At 51.3% G+C, this 25,131-nt stretch overlaps 2 protein-coding genes across 7 annotated transcripts in view; one reads left to right on the top strand and one right to left on the bottom strand.

Moving 5' to 3' along the window:
- The window catches only part of LOC117639790 (single-stranded DNA-binding protein 3), a 28,689-nt gene extending 20,963 nt beyond the window's left edge, over window positions 1–7,726 (top strand). For all 6 annotated transcript variants that reach the window (XM_034375701.1, XM_034375706.1, XM_034375705.1 and 3 more), the window contains one exon: window positions 3,563–7,726. In XM_034375701.1, coding sequence (XP_034231592.1) covers window positions 3,563–3,667 — 105 coding nt within the window. In that variant the 3' untranslated portion in view covers window positions 3,668–7,726. The remainder of the gene's footprint in view (window positions 1–3,562) is intronic.
- A 175-nt stretch (window positions 7,727–7,901) lies between these two features.
- On the bottom strand, window positions 7,902–24,317 carry LOC117639791. Its single transcript, XM_034375707.1, has 25 exons — window positions 24,101–24,317; window positions 18,229–18,301; window positions 18,000–18,158; window positions 17,672–17,782; window positions 17,434–17,590; window positions 17,235–17,362; window positions 16,904–17,155; window positions 16,152–16,697; window positions 15,887–16,072; window positions 15,564–15,731; window positions 14,445–14,993; window positions 14,214–14,365; window positions 13,836–14,142; window positions 13,400–13,757; window positions 13,113–13,324; window positions 12,694–12,960; window positions 12,456–12,612; window positions 12,205–12,305; window positions 10,740–10,912; window positions 10,495–10,661; window positions 10,026–10,407; window positions 9,515–9,937; window positions 9,318–9,438; window positions 9,060–9,235; window positions 7,902–8,976 (listed from the first exon to the last, which is right to left on the bottom strand). The coding sequence occupies exons 1-25, from the start codon at window positions 24,116–24,118 to the stop codon at window positions 8,878–8,880; spliced, it is 5,442 nt and encodes a 1,813-aa protein (XP_034231598.1). The 5' UTR covers window positions 24,119–24,317; the 3' UTR covers window positions 7,902–8,877.
- Window positions 24,318–25,131: the final 814 nt, after the last annotated feature.

The raw sequence follows: 25,131 nt of genomic DNA, 5'->3' as shown, positions 1-25,131 counted from the left end.
CTTCTTTGAGGAGCATAAAAGCAAGCTTGTGGAACTCGTTTGCTCAATTTTTTATTAAATTAGTTAATGAATTTTTAATCAAAGTTGCGACTTCTGGAAAATTTTACTTGACATTTGATTAAGTTCCTAATTATTAACGCTTACATCACTTTTCAATTTTAGTTTTAAAGTGATTCGTGGGTTGTGAAGCTTGTGCTATTTTGTCTGCTCAAGCATTGATTTATGGTTAATTTGACTCTAAAACAAATTAAAATTAACGTTTCTAAACATTTACTACCCACTGTTTTTTGTATTCTGTAATACTGGTGCTACCATTTGATATCTCTTGTTTGAAATGTTTGCTATTTATTGTTTATGAAACAAGTAATTCACAGTCGCTACTGAATAAGATGTGAAGTCCGTATTTGCTTATCAATTTAGATAGAAAACACCTGAATCAGTTCAATTTAATGAATTAAGTTTCATAATTCACTCAACTGTGATTTTAGATTAGCACCTCTGCCAAGACATTAGATTGTTAATTGCCATAAATCCGTTTCATTGTATTTATAGTACAGCGAATTTTTAGCATTTATTGACATTACAACCTTCCTCTTTTGACGATTTTTAAATTCTCCTGAATCGTGGATATGTAAATTCCCCTTAACTTGATCTATAAAAAATTACTTAAAGTGGAGTTTGGGAAGATTGTGCTAAACAGTATGGTGCTCTATTTCACAATGTGATGAACAAGATACTTGATTCTGTAATTATTGCTGACAGTTGCTAGTCAGGAGACAAATTGAGCCTTGAAGCTGTCGGCATGTGATGCCAACTAAAGCCACTTACACTAAGCCTTTTTTTGTTTTATTGTACTTGTTATTCTTAGGTGCTTTTTACAGTGTCCAGTGCTTTCATGTTTGGTTCGCTTTTTTGTATATATGTAAATACAATCATGTCCACTTAACTATTGAAGTTTTATCTTAATCTTTGCTCTTTTTGTTTATTTTTACACTAAATGGTTGTGAATGTAAGGTTGTTGAAGGGTTCCCGTAACCTTTTACTTTGTGGTTAGTGAATTTTAATTTGTAGCTGATTTCTTTTAATTATTTGACCAATAGTATTTGTTGTACTCTGTCTTAAGACTAGGCAAAGCCTACTTTTTCATGCTGTGATGGATTAGTTTTGATCTGAGATGACTTAGCTACTTGCATGATTTCCAAATAGGAAGCACTCATGACAAAAATAGCCAAGTAATATTCGTTGTTTGCCTTTTTGTTCTGAATAGTTTCTCTTCTATTAGGAAAATTGCCCTGCAATGAGCAGTAAGGCTTCAGTTTTGGCTTGTCCAATTCACCTTTATAATATTGCTGGACGGATGTTTTAATTTACTCTTCAAATCAGTATTAGGAGTTTAAATTTCATCTAGATTATATTTCTTATACAAATTGCTCATTTCCCTTTAAATTGCCCTCTCTTAGATTCTTTTTTTGTCTTTCCTTTCCATCCTGTGGTATTCATAGTAAAGATCAGAATTGTTTTAGGTTGTACTTGAGATTGCCAAAGGCTTGCCATAAAGAATACAAGTACTGTATTTTCCATCAAACCGATTCTAGTTGCAAAGTCGCAGTTAATGGATTAGTCAGATCTATTGACTGTTAAAAATACGTATCTCCACAGTGGACAGCTGTTGAACTTGTGCTTTGTTTTGTTTTTTTGATGGGTATAGTATTATCACTAATACCATTCTCAAATCTGCATGATGCAGAGTCTGTTGAATATTTATCAGTAAAGTTGAAATTATTGGGTTGTGATAAACTCTGGGTATTCCAGAGTCTGATTACAGGGTAATACATAAGATGAGGAAAGTTTTTCTTTTTACCTCTGAAGCTTATAGCACTCTTACTTACCTATTATATAAAGGGCCTGTTGTCTGTGGCTCTCCCACCCTCTTTCAATTTGTGGAAATGTTTGAAAGCACATTATTTTGTCAGTTTCACCTAATCTTCTTCTCTGCATGTGATTTGTGGAACAATCTCACTCAAGATCTTATTTCATTTCTATTGATCTTTTGGGCTGTAAAGTTATCCACATTTTTTTGTTGTTGGTGGTAGTCCACTTTACCAAGAAACTTGGTTAAAATATAAATTTTCATGTTGTTTGCATGATTTTTTTAGCCTTGTTCCAAATATGTTCAGCAAACAGGGGCATCTGTCAAACATACCCTCTATTTCCCTGGATTTTTTTTTATTATTTAATTGAGATTTCACTATGTGGCAGACCTTTTTGACTGAACATATTACTGTGTGAGAATTCCAATGCCTCACACTGCATGATCAGTTATTCTTTGTTTTGCTGCAGCCTTGTTTACACAGAAGTTCTTTTTTAGTTGAATGTTATAGATTGCTTTGAAATGACTTATTCAACCTTAATTTTTGATATGTAGCATTTGCAGTATTTTTGATGCAACTAGATCTGCAGCAAGGCAAGGTATGGCTCCGATTTTGTAAAGGGCAGAAATCAATTTGGTTATGTAGCCTTATCCTCCCAACTTCTCAGCTTAATAGTCACCTATTTCTTTGCAGCTTTCTTATTACTCTTTTTTCTGTATTTATTGTACATTAATCAAGCTCCAACGCCTTTAGTAAACAGAGCAGTTTAAGCATGACTTCCTGATAATGCATACAGGATTATTATGTCTATTCGTTGTCTGCTCTGTTTACATCACTGGCTTGAGCCTGGTCCATAGCTTTTCATGCACACTTGTTGAAAGCAGCTTTCTATAGACTCTTTTTGCTTCAGTGCACCATAAAATAGAAAATTTTGTACAATGAATTCTTAGTTGACATGCAACCAAACAAGCTCATCTATCTGAAATCCGATTTTAACTTCCTCTCAAGATCAAAATTATTAATCAAAACACATTTGTACAAGGTGCAAGTGTCATGAACAACATTTTATTTTCATTTTAGTTAACATCACCATCTGAGATGTCTGCATTTAGTATCTTTTTCTCCATCATTATATTTTGGGACCTATCGGAATGATGATAAATGTTGGATATTTTGTTTCTTCATGATGCTTGATGGTGGTGTGTGTGGGGACATGAGTGACATGTGCTGGGGAGTTGGGAGGTTATTGGCAGCCAGACAATGTATCTTGTAAGAAACTGTTGTCATAAAATGAGCCTCAGTAAGGATTATTTATTTCTAATGTAAAGACGAATTGTTGCCTTGGGAATAAGTGTAAATTTCTTTTTGTAATTAAAGATATTTTTGAAAGCATAATACCAGTTGTGTGTGTGCCTTCATAGAGCGGGCGGAAACCCTCCCTACTGCCCTCAACACATATTTAACATGTCCACCACGCTCACATTCAGGAAAGGTGTGTTGCATGATATCAAAATTCCAGGTTCTTTATTTTGTTTGCTTTAGATTCTTATTAGACTATCTGTAGTTGCATTTTAATCTCTGTAAACGGAATCAGTTTCATGTAAGCTGTTCATGTTGCTAGAAAGTGCTCAAATTTTGCTAGTTTGACTGAAAATTCTTGAAATGTACAACAAGGTAATTTCTCATTTCAGGATCAAACTGAATCAGCAGCCATTCTGAAAATTAAGGAAAGTATGCAGGAAGAAGCCAAGAGGTTTGAGAAAGACTCGGATTATCCAGACCATTTCATGCAATAACACCCAGTTCCACTTCTGTGAGGACTGACTGGGCGGTCTTGCTGCCCTGGCCTGCCTTACTCTCTCCTACCTACCCATTCCCCTGCCTCGCTCCCTGCCTCGATTACCACCCATTTTGATTCCTGTGAAATCAGATTGCAGTGTCTCTTTACATCTCAAGTTTATCTCAATTTATTTAAATGAAATTGAATGAAAACTGATTTTAGAACAGGTTTCATTCATTACGTTCCTTCTTCCTTTAGCGGCTAGTCAGCAAAATTAAGTATCTGTGGGAGGCGTGTGAGCCATTTCAATACTTTTGACATTCATAGATACTTAACCCTTTTCTTTTGAATTGTTTCATTCCACAAGGGAATGGTCTGAGCTTCTTCTCTCTCTAAACTACAGGTTTTGTGCTTGTTTTATTTATGTTCCTATAATTATCAGACTTGCAATCTGATTCTTATTTGTATTTTTGGATGTGTGATAGAGATGAGGTAAAAGTTTATGAACCATAAATATGCTTGTATGAGTGAGTGAATGAGTGATTGTGGACGCGCACGGCCGTGTGAGTATGTTTGTGACTGCGAGAGTGTGAGTGTGAGTGTGAGTGTTTGTGTGGATGGTGAAAGATGCCAGTGCTATTGAAAGCCGCAAATGTGATTTTCCTGGCATGTGTGAATATCAGATTTTGAAGTCGGATTTGAAGACATCCTGCATCCTCTTACTAAACATCACTTTTATGCCCACCAAGAATCACACTATATGGCAGGATTTTCCCTGTACTGAATTGAAAGTATCAGAACTTTGTGTTGTTATTTATAAATTTTTGTTCAACTGTTCATTTTACTTTTAAAAAATGTTTTTATTTTCCAGTTTTTAAAAGATTATAGAAGTAACTGCAATCTGAGTCAGTTTATCGATATTTACTACATGACTTGTTCTGTGGAAAGCTGTAGTTAATTTATGTTATGTTATTTTGTAGTTTGCAAATTACTTTTATGCCTGTAGCAATGAAGGCTACATGATCATGTCACTGCCCTCATTTATTTTCTCCTTTTTATTCTTTAATTTCTCTCTCACTATCTCTCTTCCCGTGCAAGTGAACCTCTTAAGTACAAATCCAAGATTGGTATGGTGTGAACTTTATGTTGCCAAAGGTAAAGCTCTTGGGCTTAAACAGCATCAGTTAATATTAAGGCTGGTCCTATTCTGAGCATGATCTCTCTGCAACATATCTGTAATTTAATGAATTGAGCATTTGTGCTGGAAATCACATGTGTTTCTTTTCATTTTTAAGGACCAATTGATTGTCCTACCACTTTTAACATGTGTTAATGAAATTTAACTATCATAATTACACGTCTATTATTAGCAATGTAGAATTTTGTTGTTACAGAAGCAATATGGTTTTTAATGTATGTTGCTTTTTTGTTACTTTTTTGTTGCCATTTGCCCATAAATATGTGGGCTAAGTGAAGCTGGGCAGCTGAAAAAAATATTTCAAGGGTAACAGAGGTTCTCTTGTGTGACTGCTTGTAGTGTGTGAGACTGTGTGTGAGTGAATGCGCGCGCGCGTGGGTGTGTGTTGGTGTATATCTGTCCCTAAGCAGAGATGCCTCATTACTTGTAATAATTAATTCATGCCCCATTATGGGGGGGTGGTCTTTAGAGATATAATTTGGCCAAAGCTGGTTAGGAAAATTGTAAATATTAAGTGGTAAGATTGAGTTACCATTATGAAAGAAAATGTGGTATTTTAAGGCAATATGGGATGCATTCACTCACGCACACACTTTGTTTTTGTGACATGTGTTTGAATTACTATGGGACATCTCTTCAGTGATGGTGCAAACACTACACAGTAAACAATACAATTTTTATCCGTTTTTATTTTATATTCATTTTGCAACTGCTTGCCTTAATGTGCTTACTCTATCATGTTGAATAATTTTGCATCGTTGTTCATGCTTCTAGACTTCAAATCAGAGATAAATATGTCATGGCTCAACAAATTATTCAACAAATTGAGAATCTTGCAGCCCAAGTCAGCGCCAGTACATTGTTGTTTGACATCACAGTAAGATTATGTCTCTCTTCCTCCTTTTCCATGCACTTACCCCACTGTACATACCTAAATGTTGACAGACCACAGTTAAGATGAACATTCACGTAAACGTCACAGTAGCCAAATTACCTTTTGAATTACTATTGAAATAACTGTAACTAAAGTAATATTATGAGTTGTAAATATTTTAAAACTTATAAATGACCTTTTCACTTGTTGATGAATGAAACAAATTACCTACATGTGTATAAAGAATTGGCAAGAATCAGAATCAGTATTTAAGATATGAATGCATGAAGGGCCTCCCATGTTGGGGGCTCGTAGACTGTGGCAAGTAGATATTAAGCGATCAAGACGTCTCTTACTACCAACTTAAGAGTTGTTTACTCTGTAATTGAAATGCAAATGTGATGACATATTCCTCATGTTCTTCTTGACAAAGTTTGTGTTGTTTACTGTTTCATTTTTCTTTTTTTAACTAGTAAAATTTTGGCTAGTAAAAGTTTGGTGGTTTTTGTGGATGGAACTTTTTGGAATTGAAACCGGTCATTGTGATAAAACTGTAAATTTTTTCTGAATTCTTTTTCTCAGAACTAAATTTATATTGCCACTCTTCAGCCTAGGTGTTTTTGCTGCATAAACAGTTCAGACCCGTTTTGTGAAAAGTAAATCCAGTTATCGGTGTGTAGCTTCTTGGTTGTCAGTTGTACCATTCCCTCAAAGTACGTAATTTTTACATCTGTGGAAATTGTTTGCTCGGGAGTTTCTGAGCAAATTGAAACAGCAGAGACCCTATTGCACATTGCTTACCTCATTCAACATTCGTTCCGTTCTACCAAGGATGACTGTAACCCTTTGAAAAACATACTCGATTCTGTTTGTTTCTCTGCTACTTTCACCTGTGAAACAAGCTTGAGGTGGTTGGTAGTAATGTAGGCATCAATTCAATAAGTCAATTTTTGAAATGGTTTAGGGTTTTTCTTTATCCTCTAACTTAATAGCAGTCAAATTGTTGATTCTTGGTGTTATTTTATATTTTATCTGAGGGTGGTGATCTTATTGAGTTTCATGGTAGTTCCACGATACTTTCACCTTATCATGAAATTATTGTGCAATACATGGCTGTTTAATGGTATGATTCACTTCCTGTAAGTGATGTTCGTGTTTTTTTAACTACAGCACCATTTTGATAGTGAATCAAAAACTAGTGTGATCCAAATCCTACAGATCTATGAGATTTAAAATTTGCCAAATTTAGTTTAAAGCAAACTAATATTGAGGGGCTTTTGCACATTTTCAGTATTATTGACAAATATCAGTGATATGACATGTATCATTCATCGCATAGGAATTGTATCCTTTACAAATGTTCCTTTCTGCATTGACTATGTAAATAGTACTTTTTCAAGTTTTGTCAAACAAATAACTGTCGGGAAAACGACTTTCCTTAAGTTTTTAAAACTTCTCTATCTATTGTTGGTCAGAACCCGAAGTTGAGAAAGTACTTTCTATGTAGTTTTTGAAGGCCAACCAAGTGGTTAATTAAGAGAAAAATGATGTGGCCAAAGAATATGCTGTAGTTGTATTTTGTTCTGTAAAATGTTATTCCATACACTTTTCTATGAAGTTCACAGAAAGAAGGCTAGGTTCTCATGACAGTAAAGGCTGTTTTTGTTTTTAATTTTTTAAAGATATCTAATTTTGAAGACAATTGTGAACTAGACTCCTTTTCTTTATATTATGTTTTGTTGTTGTTGAAACGGATTTCACCTAGAAATTTGTGACGTATTGTGAAACGTTCCAATGAAATAAATTATTAATCTATTTCAGCATCTCTTGCCAGATATGTTGGTGAAGTTGACTTATAGATATGGTAGGATACATTGTATAAAGTAGACTCATGGAGAATATTCTATTATTGTAATGATTATTATTGATTATTATGGTCATTATTATTATTATCATTGTGATTACGTGTGGCATTTTTAAATAAATGAAAGGAGAAAACTTGAGCTAATTTTTCTTGATACCCTTCTTCTCTCATGTTTGACACATTGAGAAGCCTCTAGCATGGTAGAGCCTCTTCTGAAATTTTTTTGATCACTGAGCCATAGTTACATGGATCATCAAACTTTGACCCCCAATGGGTTGTTTCCAAGAGATGGAATGAAGGCTGAACACATCAGATAGTAGAGCCGTCTCTTTATTTTTATAATGCTACATAAAATTTTAAGAATTCAGTACTCTTATGTGCACCTTAATTAACAAGATATCAACTAAAATGTACAACTCCTACAATAATGAATAGTAAGTGTAGATGTGTGTTCTGTACATTGCAATTAACAAGCACAAACATTTGAAAAACCGGTATGAAGCTGGTGGATGGCTAGATGAGACCCTTATGTAAAAAGGGTAATTTTGAATATTTAAGATCCAAATCTAATCTTAATGTCACTCAATTATGCGTCATGACTAGCTTCATCTTATCTAATTTCAAAAATAATGGAAATATCGGTGACCTCTCACTTGAGTGCTTCTAAAAAAAAACAGATCATTATCAAAAAGCCACGTATGGCAAAGAATAAAATAAATAGAACACATTCTCTTTCTCAAGATCACAAACACGCACTCAAATAGAAACTTGCAGCCACACACATGCACACACACACTTATATGCACTCACACACACATGAACCACTCATACACATAAAAAAAGAAATTGTCTTCTCATGGAAAACAGGAGAGGATGTCTCTAGGATATTGAACCAGGCAAAACAACCAAATTTTAAACCATCATTGATAGCAGTTCAAGGAGATGAAACCTCCATCTGTTAGGCAAAACACATTTTGAGGACCTAACTTCTCTTTCTTGAAACAAAAATTCACAGTTCTATTTTAGTGCTATTGAAATCTGAAAAATTTAGCCTTGCAGCCAGTGACTCTGCACCAAACACCGTAAGATAGGGGAAGTACCTGACCAGCAGCAACAACTCAGCTGCACATGAATGACCCAGAGTCGTGCATATGACCGCGAGATGGATTATTCTTTTAACGCAGCTTAACAAGCTTACATTGCATTCAATTAATTGGTACTCCCTCAATATCTCATATCGGTAAGACATATTCATTTTGAAGTCGAACAAAAAAAAGGTTCAATTTAGTATCATGTGCTGCTAAGTTGATGTGAACTGAGCGTCGAGAAGGACAAGGACGGGTTCGGCGGCAGCCTGTCGTAGACATTCCTGAACAAGACTTCCGGGACCTGCAACAGGCAAATGCTTCTTAGCCGCTCGCTTCTCACTCAGGCAGACAATCAGACTCGAACCTCCAACCGACTAGACTCACCCCAACTTGCACTGGCGCGAAGTGTGGGCTCGGGTCTCCCGCCTTGCTCCACTGCTTCTTCCGCACGCGGTAGAAGAAGACGAAGCCGACGCACAGGACGGCGTTCAGCAGCATGAGCGACGTGGTGGCTGCGATGAGGGAGGACTGCGAGGCGCAGTCTGCGTTCTCCACTGGGCCTGCAGACAACCGGGCACGTCGTCGTCAGTCACTTTGAGGGAGAGAGGGGACTTTAAAACCCTGGCTGCCGTTAGTACTTACTGGCGTTGACGTCCGCGCCCTGGGTCTGCACCACGCTGGCCGGCCGACTGCCGTCCGCCAGCACGGGCACGGAGTTGGCCTTGGGCTTGGGCTTGGGCATCGAGTCCTCGCCGACGACGAGCTGCAACACCGAAAGCTTTGGCAGTGTCGACACGTTTTGAAACCCCGTTCGCAAGCACTTGCCGTCCGTTGCTTACCCGCAGCTGCAGCGGAAGCTCACTGGGGAGGTCGGCTTCCGGCTTGGCGGTCGTGGTCGAGGTGGTCGTGGTGGTCGTCGAGCTGGTGGTCGGGGCGGCGGACGTCGGCGACGTGGTGGAAGTCGTGCTTGGGGTCGAACTTGTCGTCGCCCAGGACGACTCCGTGGTCGACGCCTCTGCCGCGCGCGTCGTGGTTGACGGCGTCGAGGGCCTCGGCGCACTGGTGGTGGAAGTGGTGGTGGTGGTCGTCGTCGTGGAGGTGCTGGTGGTCTGGTTCGCCAGCGCGAGGGCGTGCACCATAGCGTTGCTGCCCTCCACCACGGCCTCCAGGACCGCCTCGTCGTCGTGACCGTCCAGGGCGGTGTCGTTGGCGGAGCGACGCCGGCGCCTCCCGAACGAGTGCACGCCGTTGTAGCAGCGAATCTGCAGGGGGTCACAGAGCGCAATCAGTGTAAGGCAGCGCGCAAAAAGTTTTGAAACGATCTTTGTTTTCAATTGGCCGGCTACGTACCGGCTCGCAGATGTCCTGGCAGAACTGGACCGTGGCGACGAAGTTGACGGTGGCGGTGGAGGGGAAGCGGAAGGCCTTGAAGTCGGCGGACAGGTCCCTGGCGCCGCGCTCCACCTGCAGCGCGGGGAAGATGATGGGGTCGCGGGGGCAGCCCACGTTGTCGATGAGGGTGAGCAGCTCGCCGTTGTCCGTGCGCGCCTCCAGGTTGCGCGCGAAGATGCCGAACGCGCTGGTGGGGTCGATCTCGACGCGCAGCTGCAGCTCCTCACCGAGCCCCACGACGGCGGCCTCCTGGCCCGCCCGCGTCACGATGCGCATGCGCACGTTGGGGGTCGGCGCCGTGTTCGTCACGATGTTGGCGCCGGACGGCCGGAACGGCACGCTGCGGGCAGAGGACAAGGACACTCAGAGGAGGCCTCTCGTCGCACTCGTCGGCCTCCTCGTGAGGGTGCGAGGGAGGGTGCCTTACGTGACGGAGATGCCGCCGCCCTCCTGGTCCCGCGTGCCGGACGGCGCGTAGGACACCGTCTGGTCGCTGGCGTCGAAGGAGCACTCCACGCGCACGGTCTTGTCCGTCTCCTGCATGATGACCGGGTTCTGCTGGATCACCACGTGATTCACGTACCGGCCCCGGCCCTGGCGGAAGGAGAAAAAGGTTGTTGTTGTTTTCGGTGCGGGTGTTGTGCCGCCATGCGCGGCGTGGCGGTGCCTCACCTGCTGCACGGTGCCGCACTGCGTGCCCATGGGGATGCGCAGCACCAGCTGGGCCTGGCCGCTGCCCATCTCGAAGCAGGCCTGCGGGTTGCCGGTGGCGTACACGCGGCCCTCGAACGGCGCGCCGAACAGGAACGTGATGAGCATGTCGGACTGCGTGCAGTCCACCCGCACTGTAAAAAGGCAACGCCAACATCACCAAACCGTGCCCTCCAAAGTCGCCGAGGTTTCTCTTCGTGGTGCTGGTGGATCGCTTCGTGCTCATGCAGATTTTCAGGAAGCGTCGAGTGAGTTTCGAACTTACCTCCAAAGTGGTGGTCTTCGTCGAGGCCACGGCGGCGTGCTGCTCTAACTTAAGTGCCGCACTTTGGCGCTCTTTGACTACGAGACTCTACTGCCCATGCACGGAGGCTGCTGCACTTTCTAGTTTCTACGATGCAAAAGCTTTGACCTTCCCTCATGCTTCTTACACTACTGTTCTACAAGCGTATTGATCTACCACCGAGTACTTAAAGAAAAACATCTAATACTACTGAAAAGGACATGCATGTAGGGCCTAAGGGACTCGTTTAGCTCGCGTCTGCATTTGAATCAATCTGACTGGAACACGAATCTGACCAAAACGCTTCTTCCGAAGGACGCAATAGGCCGCGTTTTTCTTTTGTCGTTTCTTTTCATATTGTGGACAGTTTCATGTGTTGTTTCTGTAACTATTTATTTTGTTGATTACTGCATCTTATTGTTTGCAAAAAAAAATCTGCAGTGTATCGTCGTGTAGTGTGTGGAGGGAAAATGAGGATGCACAGCTGACCGTGTCCATAGTCGTGACTACCAGCCAAACTCATCCTGGTGCTACATTTTCCAAACGAAAATGCAAATTTTTAATGCAGATTTTCGGTATTTGGTGTGACTGTTTGGGGTCAAAGTGCGGGAGTGAGATAGGGCGCAGGAAGAGTGGGCCGTGACGCGACGACTATGCACGGTACACTGTCGGCATTGCGAACAAGACGGAGCGAAGCGGTTTGGCGCGATTCGGTCACGACTATGAACACGGCATGCGGCCGAGCGCTTCCGCACAGCGTCTGGTCGCTCCGTCTCTCTCGCACCCCTACGGTACCCATAGGGACGCCCCATGAGTGCGAGAGAGACAGAGCGACGAAGCGACTGTCCGGAATGAGTCTGCAGTCGGCCGCGAGTGCCGCTCCGCGAGACGAGCACGCCGTCGTACAAAAATATCGCTACTTTATTTCTGGCAAAACGGTACAAAATGGTGCGCGGTGCGACGCGGGGGCCGCGAGGGCTCAGCCCCACGGCCAGGACCACTGCCAGTACCAGTAGCCGCCCCTGGACGGGGGCTGCCCGCCGTGGGCCCCGTGGGCCCCGTGGGCGTCGTAGTGGTACGTGGTGGGGGAGGGGGACAGGGACGGGGAGGGGGACGGCGACGGATAGTGGGAGTAAAACGCACCGTTGCTGCAGGAGCCCCTCTCGCTGTAGTAGAAGTCGCGGTCCAGCATGAGGGCGGCGCGGTCCGCCGCGAACGTGTCGTCCGAGGACAAGAAGCAGTCCCTGCAAGAGGACGGAGACTGAGCGCCTGACGACGACCGGGTAGGCAACCAGAGCGCACGCGTGCCGTCGCGTTGCCTGCCGGTCAGGCGCTCGGCGCGGCCTTGACTTGCCACGGCTGTGATCGCCGAGGTCATCGCCGACCTGACCTACCTCCTGACGGCGTGGAAGTTGAAGGACCGGCACTGGAACTCGCGCTCCTGGTCGCACAGCCTCTTGCACTCGTTGACGTCGAAGGTGCGCGCCACGTAGCGGTCCGTGTAGGGCAGGAAGCGGCCGGGCGAGTCGGAGTACTCGCAGTTGGGTGGCTCTGCGGCAGAGACAGAGGCGGTGAGACAAGACTTGGGCTGCCACGAGTGCGAGAGAGAGCCTCCCTGGCGGCGGTACTCACGCGGTGCGCACTCGTTCTCCATGTAGTCCACGTCGGGGGTGGCCCTCCTGAAGGTGTGGGGCTGCGTGCGCCTTGTCTCGGGGCTCAGCTTGCAGAGCTGGTCGCGCGCGTAGTACGTGGCGGACCTGCACACGACTCGCGTCGACCGGAGGCACTCGTCCTGGCACTGCCGCCTGCTGAAGATGTTCCTCACTTCGATCGAGTTGGAGCCCACCAGCTCGTAGCTGGGGACGCGGTTGAACACCCACGCCTTGGGGCACGGCCGCTCTGCAACGGTAACGACACATGGGCGCGTATTGAGAGAGCCAAACGGTAAAAGTTGCATAGGATGGGCACCGCGTCCGTGTGGTTAAAGGCCTTCACCGACGGCCTTACTAAGGCCCCACGCTTTGATGCCAGTGAGGACAAAGAGGACTTACCCTGCAGGCAGATCTTCTGGAAGTAGGCAAGGTCGGGCGCGGCGGCGAGCGGCGCGGCCTCGGCGTCGGAGGAGCGGTCCAGGGAGTAGCAGCGCTGCCGGCCGCCGCGGACGTTCTCCAGACTGACGGCGAGGCAGCGCTCCCGCTGCTGCGCGCACTCCACCAGGCACTCGCCGGAGATGCCAATGTCGCCGCGGGTTCGAATCGCGTCCCTGCAATGTAACAAAAAAGATAGTTTTTATTTTGTTGAGTCGGTGTTGATGTGGTCGGAGAACGGCGTGGCTTACCTCCTGGCCGGGGTGTAGGTGGCGCCCGCGACCTTCTCGTAGGAGAGCGTGCCCCTGCAGGGGTACGGGTTGAGGATGGGGTCCGGCACGCCGGGCTTGGGGGAGTAGGCGCTGACGGCGTTGCCGACGGCACCGCCCGGCCCCGTGGAGAAGCCGGTCCCGGTGCCGAAGCCCGTCCCGAAGCCGCCGCCAGTGGAGGTGCCGGTGGGGAAGTTGCCCGGGAAGTTGCGGTCGGGCCCGGGCGGGAAGGGCGACGGCGACGAGAAGGCGCCGGGCGGGTAGGCCCCCGCGTACGCGCCGCCGCCGCCCGCCGGGTACACCCCCGTGGGGTACGGCGTCACGGCCACCGCGCCGCCCGCTGCAACCAAGAGGCCCTCGTCAGCGTGCCCAGCTCGGCGACGACGGTCGACCCTCAAAGCCTGTCGGGGATACTCACCGTGCCTGCCGGGCAGCAGCGGGAAGCTCGGGTAGCCGCCGGGTCTCGGGTAGAAGGCCCCCGCCGTGGGTGGGATGGGCGACGAGCTGGGCCCGAGAGTGGGCCCGATGGTGGGCCCGATAGTGGGGCCCAGCGGCCCCAGCAGGCCACCAGGACCGCCGATCCCCGGGCCCGTCGGGTTGAGCATGGGCGGCCCCGTGCACTCGCGCTCGGCGTACAGCGCGCCGCTCTGCGCCTGGTAGGCCGTGCTGTCCATGGAGGAGCCCAGGCTGCCGCTCAGCAGGCACTGGTGGGAGTTGAGGCCCGTCTGCGGCAGAACGTCCAAATGAGAAGGAAGGTCAACTGCAGTCCTCGGTCGACGCCACACCGCGCACTTACAGTGCTGAGGAAGGTGTAGGAGCGGCAGAGGAACTCCCGCTCCACGTCGCAGGCGTGCTGGCAGCTCGAGTCGCTGAAGGTGGACAGGGCCTTGTCGGTGTAGACGAGCTGGCGGTCGCGCTGCTGGTTGCGGTACACGCAGCGCTCCAGGGCTGCAAAGCAGAGGGCCGTTAGTTGGAGCGGGTGTCCGCGTGCGCCGTGTTTCTCACAGTGTGCAAGGGTTCCACGTACGCGCCGCGAGGGAGGCACACTGGTTCTCCAGGTAGTCGGCCTCGGCGGAGGGCAGGAAGGCATGCGGCTGGGTGTGCCGGTCCTCGGTGCTGAGGCGGCACTCCTGGCGACGGTAGTTGTACGTGGCGGAGCGGCACAGGAAGGTGCGCTCGTCGGCGCACCGGTCCTCGCACTCGGTCTTGGTGAGGCCGGGGATCATGACGCGGTCGTAGCCGCGCAGCTCCAGGTTGACGTGGCGCTCGAAGGTCCAGGCCAGGCCGCAGCCGCCGCCGCGCAGGCAGATGGCCTCGAAGTACGCGACGCCGGGCACGGGGCGCAGGTCGACGCGCTGCCGCGTGGCGCTCGGCTCGCCCTCCAGGGCCGTGCACTCGGAGCGCGCGTAGTCCAGGTTGAAGGCGCCGCAGCGCGGGTCGGAGCGGCACAGCTGCGCGCACTGCACGGCCACGCCGGGCGCCGTGTCGCGCTCCAGGTTGTAGGCGCGCCCCGCCGACAGCTCGTAGCCCGCCACCTTCTCGAACTCCGGACGGCCGCCCCCGGGACACCGGCCGCCTGCAACGCCCAGAGTCAGGCACGGCCTCGGACACGCTGCCGTAGAGTACGTTCAACGGCCGTGCGCCAGTGTGGCCGCAAGCGCTGCCCTCAAACTGCCATGCTGTACCACTACACTACGAACTACGAACTATGTTAGACATAAAGCAATACTAAGCGTAATTTCTGCATTGGTCTGCTACGACTGCTTCAAAGTACTTCTACTCGTGAGCAGGGCTGTGCAACTTGACGACGGCCACGATTCCTGCGAGCCATAAATCGCAAACGGCAATACGAGTGTTTGCTACCCAAGCTCCAGAGCACGAGAAAATTAGTCGATTGAAACTAAGTTATGTTAATGCGTGCCGAATGCGAGACAGGGCCCTTAGAACGAGTCCCGTCGTCAAGTCCCGTCCCCGGGTTGTTTCTACGTCGCTACCATGCGGTCTGAGTGTCTCAGTACGCCCGAACTACGGCTACCAGGCTACCCTCCGTGCGGTTTTGGCGGTTGGCATGCCGAGAGAGGAGAATGTTGAGTCTTACTGGCGACGCCGACGAGCTCGGGCTGTCCCGCCCTGCTGAAGATTGTACCTGAGGGGTCGAGGGGCCGGCCGGGCAGTGGCCCCAGGCCCCCGAAGCCGGGCCCTATGAGGCCCCCGGGGCCGGGAATGGGGATCCCGCCCGGGCCCGTGTGGTGGCAGTTCCGCTCCAGGTAGTTGGTGCCGGGCCGGCTCATCAGGGCCTCGGCGCCGGCCGAGGCTGCGACAAACAGGACAGGGAGTCAGCATCAAACAGCGAAAAAGATTGAAAAACTTGAAAAGCCCAGTCAGATTTAGTTGAAGATGAGGAAGAAAATCGAGTGAATATATAAAACTTTGATGTTTTTCTTCCATGCGGATTGCCAGTGTACTCACGTCGGTCGTCACCGCTGATGAAGCACTGGGAGCCGCTGGGGTAGTACGAGTAGGAGCGGCAGATGAAGTCGGTGTACGAGTAGCAGCGGCGCTCGCAATCGCGCTCGTCCGCCACCAGGGGCAGCACCAGGTCCAGGTAGCGCGGGTACGAGTTGGCCACCGACTCGAAGGTGCACCGCGGCTCGGCTGCGCCAAACCAAACGGGTTCGAGTCAAGCTCCACCGGTCTTCTGACCCACTGTGCGGCGGACGCACGGCGTACTCACGCGGCAGGCACTGGTTCTCCAGGTACTCGACGTGCGAGGGCGCGTCCACGTACTCGGAGGGCCGCGTGCGCCGGTCCTCGGCGCTGAGGCGGCACTCGGCCGTCTGCGCGTCGTACTCGGCGGAGCGGCAGTCGAAGCGGCGCTCGGCCAGGCAGGCCTCCAGGCAGTCACGGCGCGTCTGCACCAGGGGCAGCTTGACGTCGTCCAGGCCGCGCAGCTCCTTGCCGGGCCGCCGCTCGAAGGCCCAGGCCCTGCCCACGCAGCCGCGCACATTGCCCCGCAGGCAGATCTTCTCGAAGTACGTCTGGCCCTCGCGGGGCGACAGCTCCGAGCCGCGGCCCTGCGTGTTGCGGTCCAGCTTGAAGCACTTCATGGCGGCGTAGTCCAGCGAGAAGGCCGGGCAGTCCGACCCCGCCTCCAGGCAGCGCGCGCCGCACTCCAGGGTCACCCCCGGCGACGACGCCATGGCCAGCCCCACCTGCTGGGCGGAGCGCAGGAAGTGCCCCGTCACCTTCTCGAACGTGAACAGGCCGTCGTCGCACTGGCCTGGGGAACAAAGCAAAAACGGAGTCAGTCCAAACCTAACCGGGGACCCGAACCGAACGTGTGACCCCACCAATGGAGTGCTCTCCGAACGAGGAATCCATTGGTGGGGCCACACGCTCAGTTCGAGTCCCATTTAGAGACTCTGGAGCTCAAAACGCGTCTAGGGTTCGGGGCGCCTCCACCGGTCCATTGGGACGGCCACTCACTGATGCTGCACTGCTTCTCGGCGTAGACGCCGCCGCGCTTGATGGCGAGCGGCGCGTTGCTGAGCGAGATGGAGTCGTCGCCGCTGAGGTAGCAGCGCTTCTCGTCCGCCGCGTACGTGAAGGCCCTGCACGTGAAGCCCCGCGCCTGGTCGCACAGCGCCTCGCACTCGGACTGGCTGGCGGCGAACTGGAGCTCGTCCATGGACACCACGGAGAAGCCCGGGCGCACGTTGTAGCGGCAGTCCGGCAGTGCTGCCAACGCAAACACAATCGGTGTGAGTTAAAAAATAAGCGGTGTGTGTTGAAAAAAAAACAGTGTGCCTGCACTCACAGCGCACACACTGGTTCTCCAGGTAGTCCACCGAGCTGCCCGGCTGCCTCCTGAAGGCGCTGGGCTGGCTCCTCCGGTCCTCCCTGCTCAGCCTGCAGATGTTCTGCCCCTCGTCGAACTCGGCGGACCTGCGGACGACAAAACACCGTGTCACAACCTCAAAGAGTCTCCTCCCACAGCACTCGAAAATACAAGGCACCTGCAGGTGAAGGCCGTCTCGAAGAGACACAGCTTCTCGCACTCGGTCTTGGTCTGCACGTTGTGCTCCTCGCGGTCGTCGAAGCCGTCCAGGAACGCGCCCACCACGCGCTCGAACGCCCAGAGCCGGTCGCCGCACATGGCGTTCAGGTTGGACACTGCGGAAAGGAATCGACAACCGTTAGGTTTGGTGGTTGTCGGCAGGGTGGCAGGGTTGGAGGTACATGGAGGAGACGGACCTCCTCGCAGACAAATCTTCTCGAAGTAATTGCTGCCCAGGGCGTCGTGGAGGCTGGACCGGTGGCCGCTGGAGTCGGCACTGTAGGACTGGCATCTAGAAGCTTCGTAATCTGAAAAATGGAGAAAGAAAAAAATTAGGTCTTTAAATGGGACTTGACCGCAGCGTGTGACCCCACCGATGGATTGCTCTCCGAACGAGGAATCCATTGGTGGGGTCACACGTTCGGTTCGAGACCTGTTTAGCGACTCTGGAGCTCAAAACGAATTTTGACCACCGCACCGGTCTTCTGGCCCACTGTGCTGGGTGTCCCTTTGGCGTGTACTCACCGACCGTGAAGCCGGCGCAGGTCGGCGTCTGCCGGCAGATGGCGGTGCAGTCGCGGGTGATGCCCGTGCCCGGCTGCGTGAGGATGCCCTGCGACGCGCCGAACAAGAACTTGACCCCCGTCGTCTTCTCGTACGTCTCCGTCCCGCCGAAGCATTGTCCTGGCAAGGCACACCGATCAGACACGCGAAGCACACGCCAACACCCCCCACCGAGTTCCCCTTCACTCACCCTGCACCAGGGACGCCATTATAATAGAATGTAAAAAGTGTAGAACTAGCACGTGCCAACAATGGCTCCATATCTGAAACACGAAACACAGAATTATCAGCGTGCGAAGTCGACGGCGTTTCGCGGAAACACGGCGAGGCAGGATGCTCGGAATCGATGGAGCACGAAGGGACTATTTGCAGGACGGGTAATAGGCGAGGCTTATTGGCAGACAGACAAACTTTCACCTGCATTGCGAGTAGAGGGGCATTCGCAAACATACCTCGTTAAAAATGTGTCATAGTGGGGGGAAAACCAATAAAACAAACCACTAACAAGCCCGAACAGGAAGAAAATAAAAGTTGGAAGCAGATGCAAAAAAAAGGACACCTAGTGATGGCAGCCTAATGGTGGTGTGGTGGTGGTCAGGCGGACGGCCCAACGAGTACCGTTAGTGTCCCAGCACGGCCCGCCTGTGTGGGTGTGAGTGTGTGAGTGAGAGAGAGGGAGACAGGGAGCCCTTTCGCTATGGTCCAATTTACACGCGGTCGTCGGGACAGGTCGTGCTCCGACACCACTGTACCGGGCGCGGCCGGGTTTCCTAACGGCGCCTTATAGTGCGTCGGCTGAGGGAGCCGTGTACCCCGCCCCACCCCGCCCCGCCCCGCCACGCCCCGCCACGCCCCGCCACGCCCCGCCACGCCCCGCCACGCCCCAGCGCACCTCGAGCCCCTCCCCCTTATCGCAAAACATCTCCGCACATTTCCATTTTTGAAAGGGGGCTGCTGAGTGCTGCAGCCGCCGACAGCGAGCCACCGCGTCTCCAACTACAAACTCAAAACCGCAACAAAAAAACACAAAAAGAGGCAACAAAAAAATGTTGGTCACGCGAGAATGACAGTAAAAAACGGACACAGAAAACAGAAAAGAACGCGGGGGACAAAGCGAGATGGAACCTTGCCGGTTATGATTGTGTGTTGCCAGAGAGATGGAGAGGAACAGAGACAAAGATAGGTAGCGATGGAACGCGGGAGGACAGAGTGACAGAAAGAGAGAGAGAGAGGATGGGGAGCAATGACCACGTTGCGGAGCCTTCATGGCGCTATCCGCGCGGACGCCACCGAAGTGCCCCCCCCCCCTTTCTCCCGAACATGACACACTAGTTTCTGCCAGTTCCAGCGCGCGCCGAGTGCCGACTGCCGAGTGGCCCCGTGCCCCTGGAGGGCCCCACCGGCCCACAGTGGGCCAGAAAACCGGCGCCGGCGGCCAAAAACCCCAGACGCGTTTTGAGCTCCAGAGTCGGTAAACAGGACGGGTCACCCCACCAATGGATTGCTCTCCGAACGAGGAATCCATTGATGGGGTCACACGTTCGATTCGAGTCCCATTTAGCGACTCTGGAGCTCAAAACTCGTCCGGTATTTTGACGGCCTCCACCGGCCTTCCGGCCCACTGTGCGGCCCACGCCCCACCGGCCCCGGCCAGGCGAAGCCAGGCGCCCGCCGAGCGCCGCATAGCCTTCCTCAAGACGCTGCTGTCCGCCGCGTGGCCTACCCTCGCGACTGCAGGCGCTCGGCCGCCAAGGAGACAAGAGCACCTTAAACCTCGCCTCGCTTCGCCTCCTTGGACACCTTGGACTGCGAAGACAAGGAACAATTTTTGGAACCCTTATTTTTCCCGATCACGTGTCTGCTCGAAACTTGAAACACCCTCAATGAGATGCAGTGGTTTGCAATGGTTGAAGAGAACCGTCAGGCCCTCTCTTTCCCTCGCCGTGCCTCTCCTGCTGACTTTTCGCTCGCTCTCTCTCCCTCTCCCCGGATTTGGCGTGACCCCGTTGTGGTCCGTATCGCTCAAATTGAATCGCGTGGAATGCGCGGGCCACTTTTTTCTGTCCCCGGCGCGTGGCGTGGCGTGGCGTGGCGTGGCGCGGCGTGGCGGCCCAGCTTTCACCGTCCGCGTATCGGTGGATCGTCACCACCGCGTCAGCCAGCCAGCCAGCTGTCGCCAACTTAGCGCTGCCGAAAGCACTACACTATGTATCCCGCGTCGCCCTTGTTGCAGAAGGGGGGGGGGGATCCCACAGGAAAGGCTGTCCAGGATCAAGGCCGCCCGGCGAGACTCGCAGGGGGACATCCTGCCATCCTGCGTCCTGGACGCGGACGCCCTGCATGCCGAGAGTCGTCGCTCTGTCTCTCTCGCACCTACACGGGTCGCCCCGTGAGTGCGAGAGAGACAGAGCGGCGAAAACGACTCTCGGAATGAGGCTGCAGGACTGGCCCTCGCCACCGCATTTGCATGTGTTTTATGTGTGCAGCCGTGCAGCCCTGCAGCCCCAAGGTCTGATGCAGTCTGGCAGCCTTTTTTCCCGCGCCAAACCGACGCCGAGCGTCATTGAAAGCAGACGAGCAGAGGAAACGCAGGCCAGGCTGTGCAGTGTTGCATCTCTACAGTGTGAGAACGTTTCCACAAACAAGTAGTGCACGACTTGGCTCATGTTTCAATACGAAAAAGACACAAACTCACACTCCACATGAAAGGGTTCACACTGTCTAAACTATGCCAATGCCGATTCAAAAGAATGAAAACTAACTGCTTCCCGTGAATTCGACTCAATTTTGTTCCAACGGTGTATACACACGCGCATCCGCACACACTGTGTATGCCTGTATGAATCTGGCATTCCTAGCCTGAAATCGCTTCCGCGGTGCGCGCTCTGTGCCGCTTGCAGGGCGATCTCTGTCTCTCTCGCACCCCTGCGGCTCTAGGCGGCGCGCCCCGTGAGAGCGAGAGAGAGAACGAAGGGAGGCGGTCGGTGCCGCTCGTTGGGTGGACATATTGACACAAGCCGCACCGCGCCCTCCACGTGTGTGCACTGTATGCACGTGTGCAGTGTAGTGGCCCGGCCAGCCCAGCCATTCGCCGCACAATGACCTTTGCCCGCGTGTGCGTCTTGCTCTCCGTCAAAAAATTACCTACAAATTATTTACTTAAAAAAAATTAATTCAAGTTTTTTTTTAAATTTATGACGCTGATTTAAGCCAGCATCTCGGTACAATGCCCTCAATTTTCGGGCCTTTTCAAGGCAATTTTTTCGAAGTTTTTTTTTTTTTTTTTTGCGGTGGTGCCGAACGCACTAACGCACGTCCGTGCCGTATGCTAATTCAATGTCAATTGCCGCTCGGCGTTCTGACGGGCAACGAGCACGGGCCAGCGGACTGATTCCGAGAGTCGTTTTCGTCGCTCTGTCTCCCTCGCGTCCACGGGGCGTTCCGTGTAGGTGCGAGAGAGACAGAGCGACGAAAACGACTCTCGGCATGAGTCCGCTGGCAGCTCGGGCCAGGGTCGGCCGGGTTGCGCACGAGGCCGCGCGTCGTGCTCATGGCGCAGGGCAGCCGGGGGACGATGCGGGATCGCACGCTGCACGGGTCGCCATTTGCGGACAGCCCCACTTCGCCGAATGTTGGACCGCGTCGTCGCCCCCCTCGTGCGGCCAAGCGACGCGGCGGACACTCGTTCCGAGAGTAGCTTTCGTTGCTCTACACGGGACGCCCCATGAGTGCGAGAGAGACAGAGCGACGAAAACGACTCTCAGTCTGCAGGGCCCGCGGAATCCCGGTGATCGCCACGGCGCGATACCGGGCCGAGGGGGAGGGGGAGGGGGGAGGCCCTCGTCCAGCAGCCCAGCAGTCCGGCACGCAGGGCCAGCAGCCACCAGGGCAGCCAGCGCGCCCAGCGGCGCACCGGAGCCGCGGGAGCGACGACCCTGACGGGCTGTCCAACAATCGCACAACTTCCGGGGCCTACAATCCATTTCCGGCGCGGCCGGAGCGCGCGGGGCGCGAGGGGGCGGGCGCCTGCAGCAGCGCCTCCAGCGGCACCTCCAAGAACCCGCCACCCGCCACCTGCAAGGAGGGGGGTGGAGGGGGTGGAGGGGGGTGGAGCGGCTTGGTCTTGCGCCCCCGAAGCCGCTCGGCCGCTCAGCCGGTCTTGCACCCAACAGATAACTTCTTGGATCAAGGAAAAATCTTTTCAAGAAAAAAAATGTTATAACTAGTTTTCTTGTATAAAAAAATTCTTGGATCAATATTTTTCCCTTAAAAAAATAAAGCAATGAAAAGCGAAGAGACTTAAGATCCTTTGGGCAGAATTGTTGCGGCAATCCTAAGCTCTGAAAGCTTTAAAATCCATAGCCCAAGTGTTCGCACACACTGGAAGTAATTTTCAAAAAGTCCTAAAAGTAACTGCACGTTATGTTTTTTAAAACTATTTTGTTCGCAGGGTAGGACCGCTCCTGAAACATAGCGGCACTGCGACATGACGTGTCGACGTGTAGCGACACTGGGAAAAGGGGGGGGGGGCGCACGATGACCCATTCAGGCAGAAAGTAGACGCATCATGATGACCAATTCGGGGGGGGGGGGGAGCACAGCCAACGTCCCAGCTCGAACTTGGTTTGTCGAGCGGTATGAATTGAGAAATAGTCGGTGTGGTGAGGAATAACAAACCCTGCGCACAGCAACTCTGTTGGAGGAGAGATTTGAGGCGTCGGGTCACATCGGTAGTAGAGCCCGGCGACTTCCAACTGGTTGACCCAGAGGGGCAGCACGAGGGCAACCGCCACCCTGCAGGCTGATTCCGAGAGTCGTCTTCGTCGCTCTCGGACCTCTCGGACCTGCAGGAATGCCCCATGAGTGCGAGAGAGACAGCGCGACGAAAACGCCTCTCGGAATGAGCCACACCCCCTCTGGACCCTTTCTCCCAATTCTATTGCCGCGCGTTGCATTGCATTGCATTCTGCTGCAGCGCGGCGAAAGTAGCAGAAAGGCTAAACGCCGGAAGTGTTGACAGTGTCGCGCACGCCTACAGTGCAGTGCCTATGCAGTGCAGTGGAGCCCTTGTGTGGAAGAATCAGAAGAATGCGACGGAAAGGGTTAGAGAGGCGCCGTGCGCCCTCGTTCCCGCGGGAACCGAAAAAATGGGAACACGGGCGAGCCATTGACAGGCGGGGCGGGGCGGGGCGCTGTCATGATATGGACCACAATGCAGGGGAATGCGGCCTGGATTTGTCAGCGTGCGTGTCAGCCAATGGGCGGGGTGGGCCTAGGTGGGCCGGTGCGTGAGGCCCATTCATTTGTTGTTTCGTGGGAAGAACGCCTTCTTTTCAGGCAGTCCGACTTCGTGTCGGGTCTTTTGAACTCTGAAATCAATCAGTTGTTTGCCAAGAGGTGACCCATTGTAAATTTTTTTGCACAACGATTTAGGCAAATGTGTATGTATGTGCAAGATTTTCTGGCGTATTTGCCACACATGTTGCCTACTTTCAGGCGTTTTTGCCGCCTGAATGTGCAATGAGTTCAAATTTTGTGCAATCAATGTGGGAAGTTGTTCCCTCCCGGTTGTTGCCGAGGTGCACTTTGGGGCGTTAATGGTGTCAACGACTTTTCCCACGTAATTAAACAGACGTGCAGAGAAAGCAATGCAGTGACATCGGGAAAGTTTCGCAACAGCCTTGCGTCTTGTTCTCCGTGGGAACTTGTTTTGCAGTGCTACTGTTGGTCCCTGACTTGGACATACCGACGCGGAATCATAAAATAAGTTCCCATTTCCAATGCCAAAATTTGGAGTAAAATTTGGTATAAATTCAAAGAAGTGGAATTTCAGACTCCAGCCTGGAGCCCAGTCTAAGCGCTGTTTCGCCAAACCAAATAACAACTATTTTTTTTTCGAAATTTTCTGTTCAAGTCAACCCAACAAATTATACTGCAAAACAGATCAATCCGATATCGCGAACGAGGAATTGATTAATTTCAGTGGATCCAAACGCCTCGAGGCAGCGCTGGTACTTCCCCGGCACTGCGCGCGTTGAGGTCTCCACAACACACACACTAACCTTTAAGTGCTTCTTCATATCCGCAGGTGATCTGTCCTTTCACTAGTTGCAGAAATAGTCCACATGCACACCGCTGGGAAGGGCACTGCGTCGTCGCACTCACACACGCTGCCTCCCTCTCTCTCCCTCTCACTCACACGCGCGCGCGCACTCCGGACATGGGGACTCGCGCGGACGGCGCGGTGGAGCGAGCACACTGGTCCGCACCGCACGCGGTGCACGCTCTCGGGGTAGTGGACCCTGCGCGGCCCGCGCAGCCAGCGCGCTCCTGCGTGGGCCAGCCCCCAGGGCAACGCGTGGCGGGACGCGGACACACCGGAAGCTCGGACGGGAAGTGCGAGAGAGACAGCAGAGAGAGAGAAAGAGAGGGGGAAAGAGGGGGGGGGGCGTTGGAGCGGCCAGACTCGCCAGAGGCGCTAATACATATTTGGGGCCCCGCGTGGAATCCATACCTGTGGCAATAACGCCTCGTTTCGGCGTCCCCCCCCCCCTCCCCCTCCCTTTGTGTGACTTGACGTGATGGTAACTTGACGCATCTCATCGCGCTGTGGATGCGTTACAGTGTGGTGGGATTCGGGGGAATGCCGTCCACGAATCGTCAAAAGACAAGCCGAGTTTCACTTACATATTTATTAATTAATTTATCATATTCAATCGATTAGGTTACTAACGTATACCGCCCGAATCAAGCAGAACTTTTTTTTCAACGTACAACAGCAGCCTCACACCGTCTAAAAAAAGTGAACCCTAACTACATATATTTGCTATTGACTCGACATTCAGTCACAAAACCCTCGTCCAAGTTCGCGGAGCGCGCGGTGAAAGAAAAAAAACTTCCTAAAACAACTGTTACGTCAATAATGGACGAATGAAGCACTCTGATTGGTCGACACTCTCAGCCAATCAGGGCTCATCGGTGTTTACCGCTCACTCTTTGGCAGTTGGAGCGAAGGGACACCTGAATACTTGCACCGTCGAGCCGCCTACACAATTAGACTTAATAAATTAACTATCCCTTCAAAGGGAAGGAG

This window comes from Thrips palmi, unplaced genomic scaffold (genome assembly GCF_012932325.1).
Source record: "Thrips palmi isolate BJ-2018 unplaced genomic scaffold, TpBJ-2018v1 HiC_scaffold_11, whole genome shotgun sequence".
NCBI lineage: Eukaryota > Metazoa > Arthropoda > Insecta > Thysanoptera > Thripidae > Thrips > Thrips palmi.
This window is presented reverse-complemented; position numbering and strand designations above follow the sequence as displayed.

Excerpts from the sequence above, each read along its gene's own strand:
- LOC117639791 (XM_034375707.1), bottom strand. Across the intron at positions 14,994-15,563 it reads CCGGCCCCTCGACCCCTCAG|GCGGCCGGTGTCCCGGGGGC; the intron begins GTACAATCTTCA and ends TGGGCGTTGCAG. Across the intron at positions 8,977-9,059 it reads TCGCGCCAGTGCAAGTTGGG|GTCCCGGAAGTCTTGTTCAG; the intron begins GTGAGTCTAGTC and ends TGCCTGTTGCAG.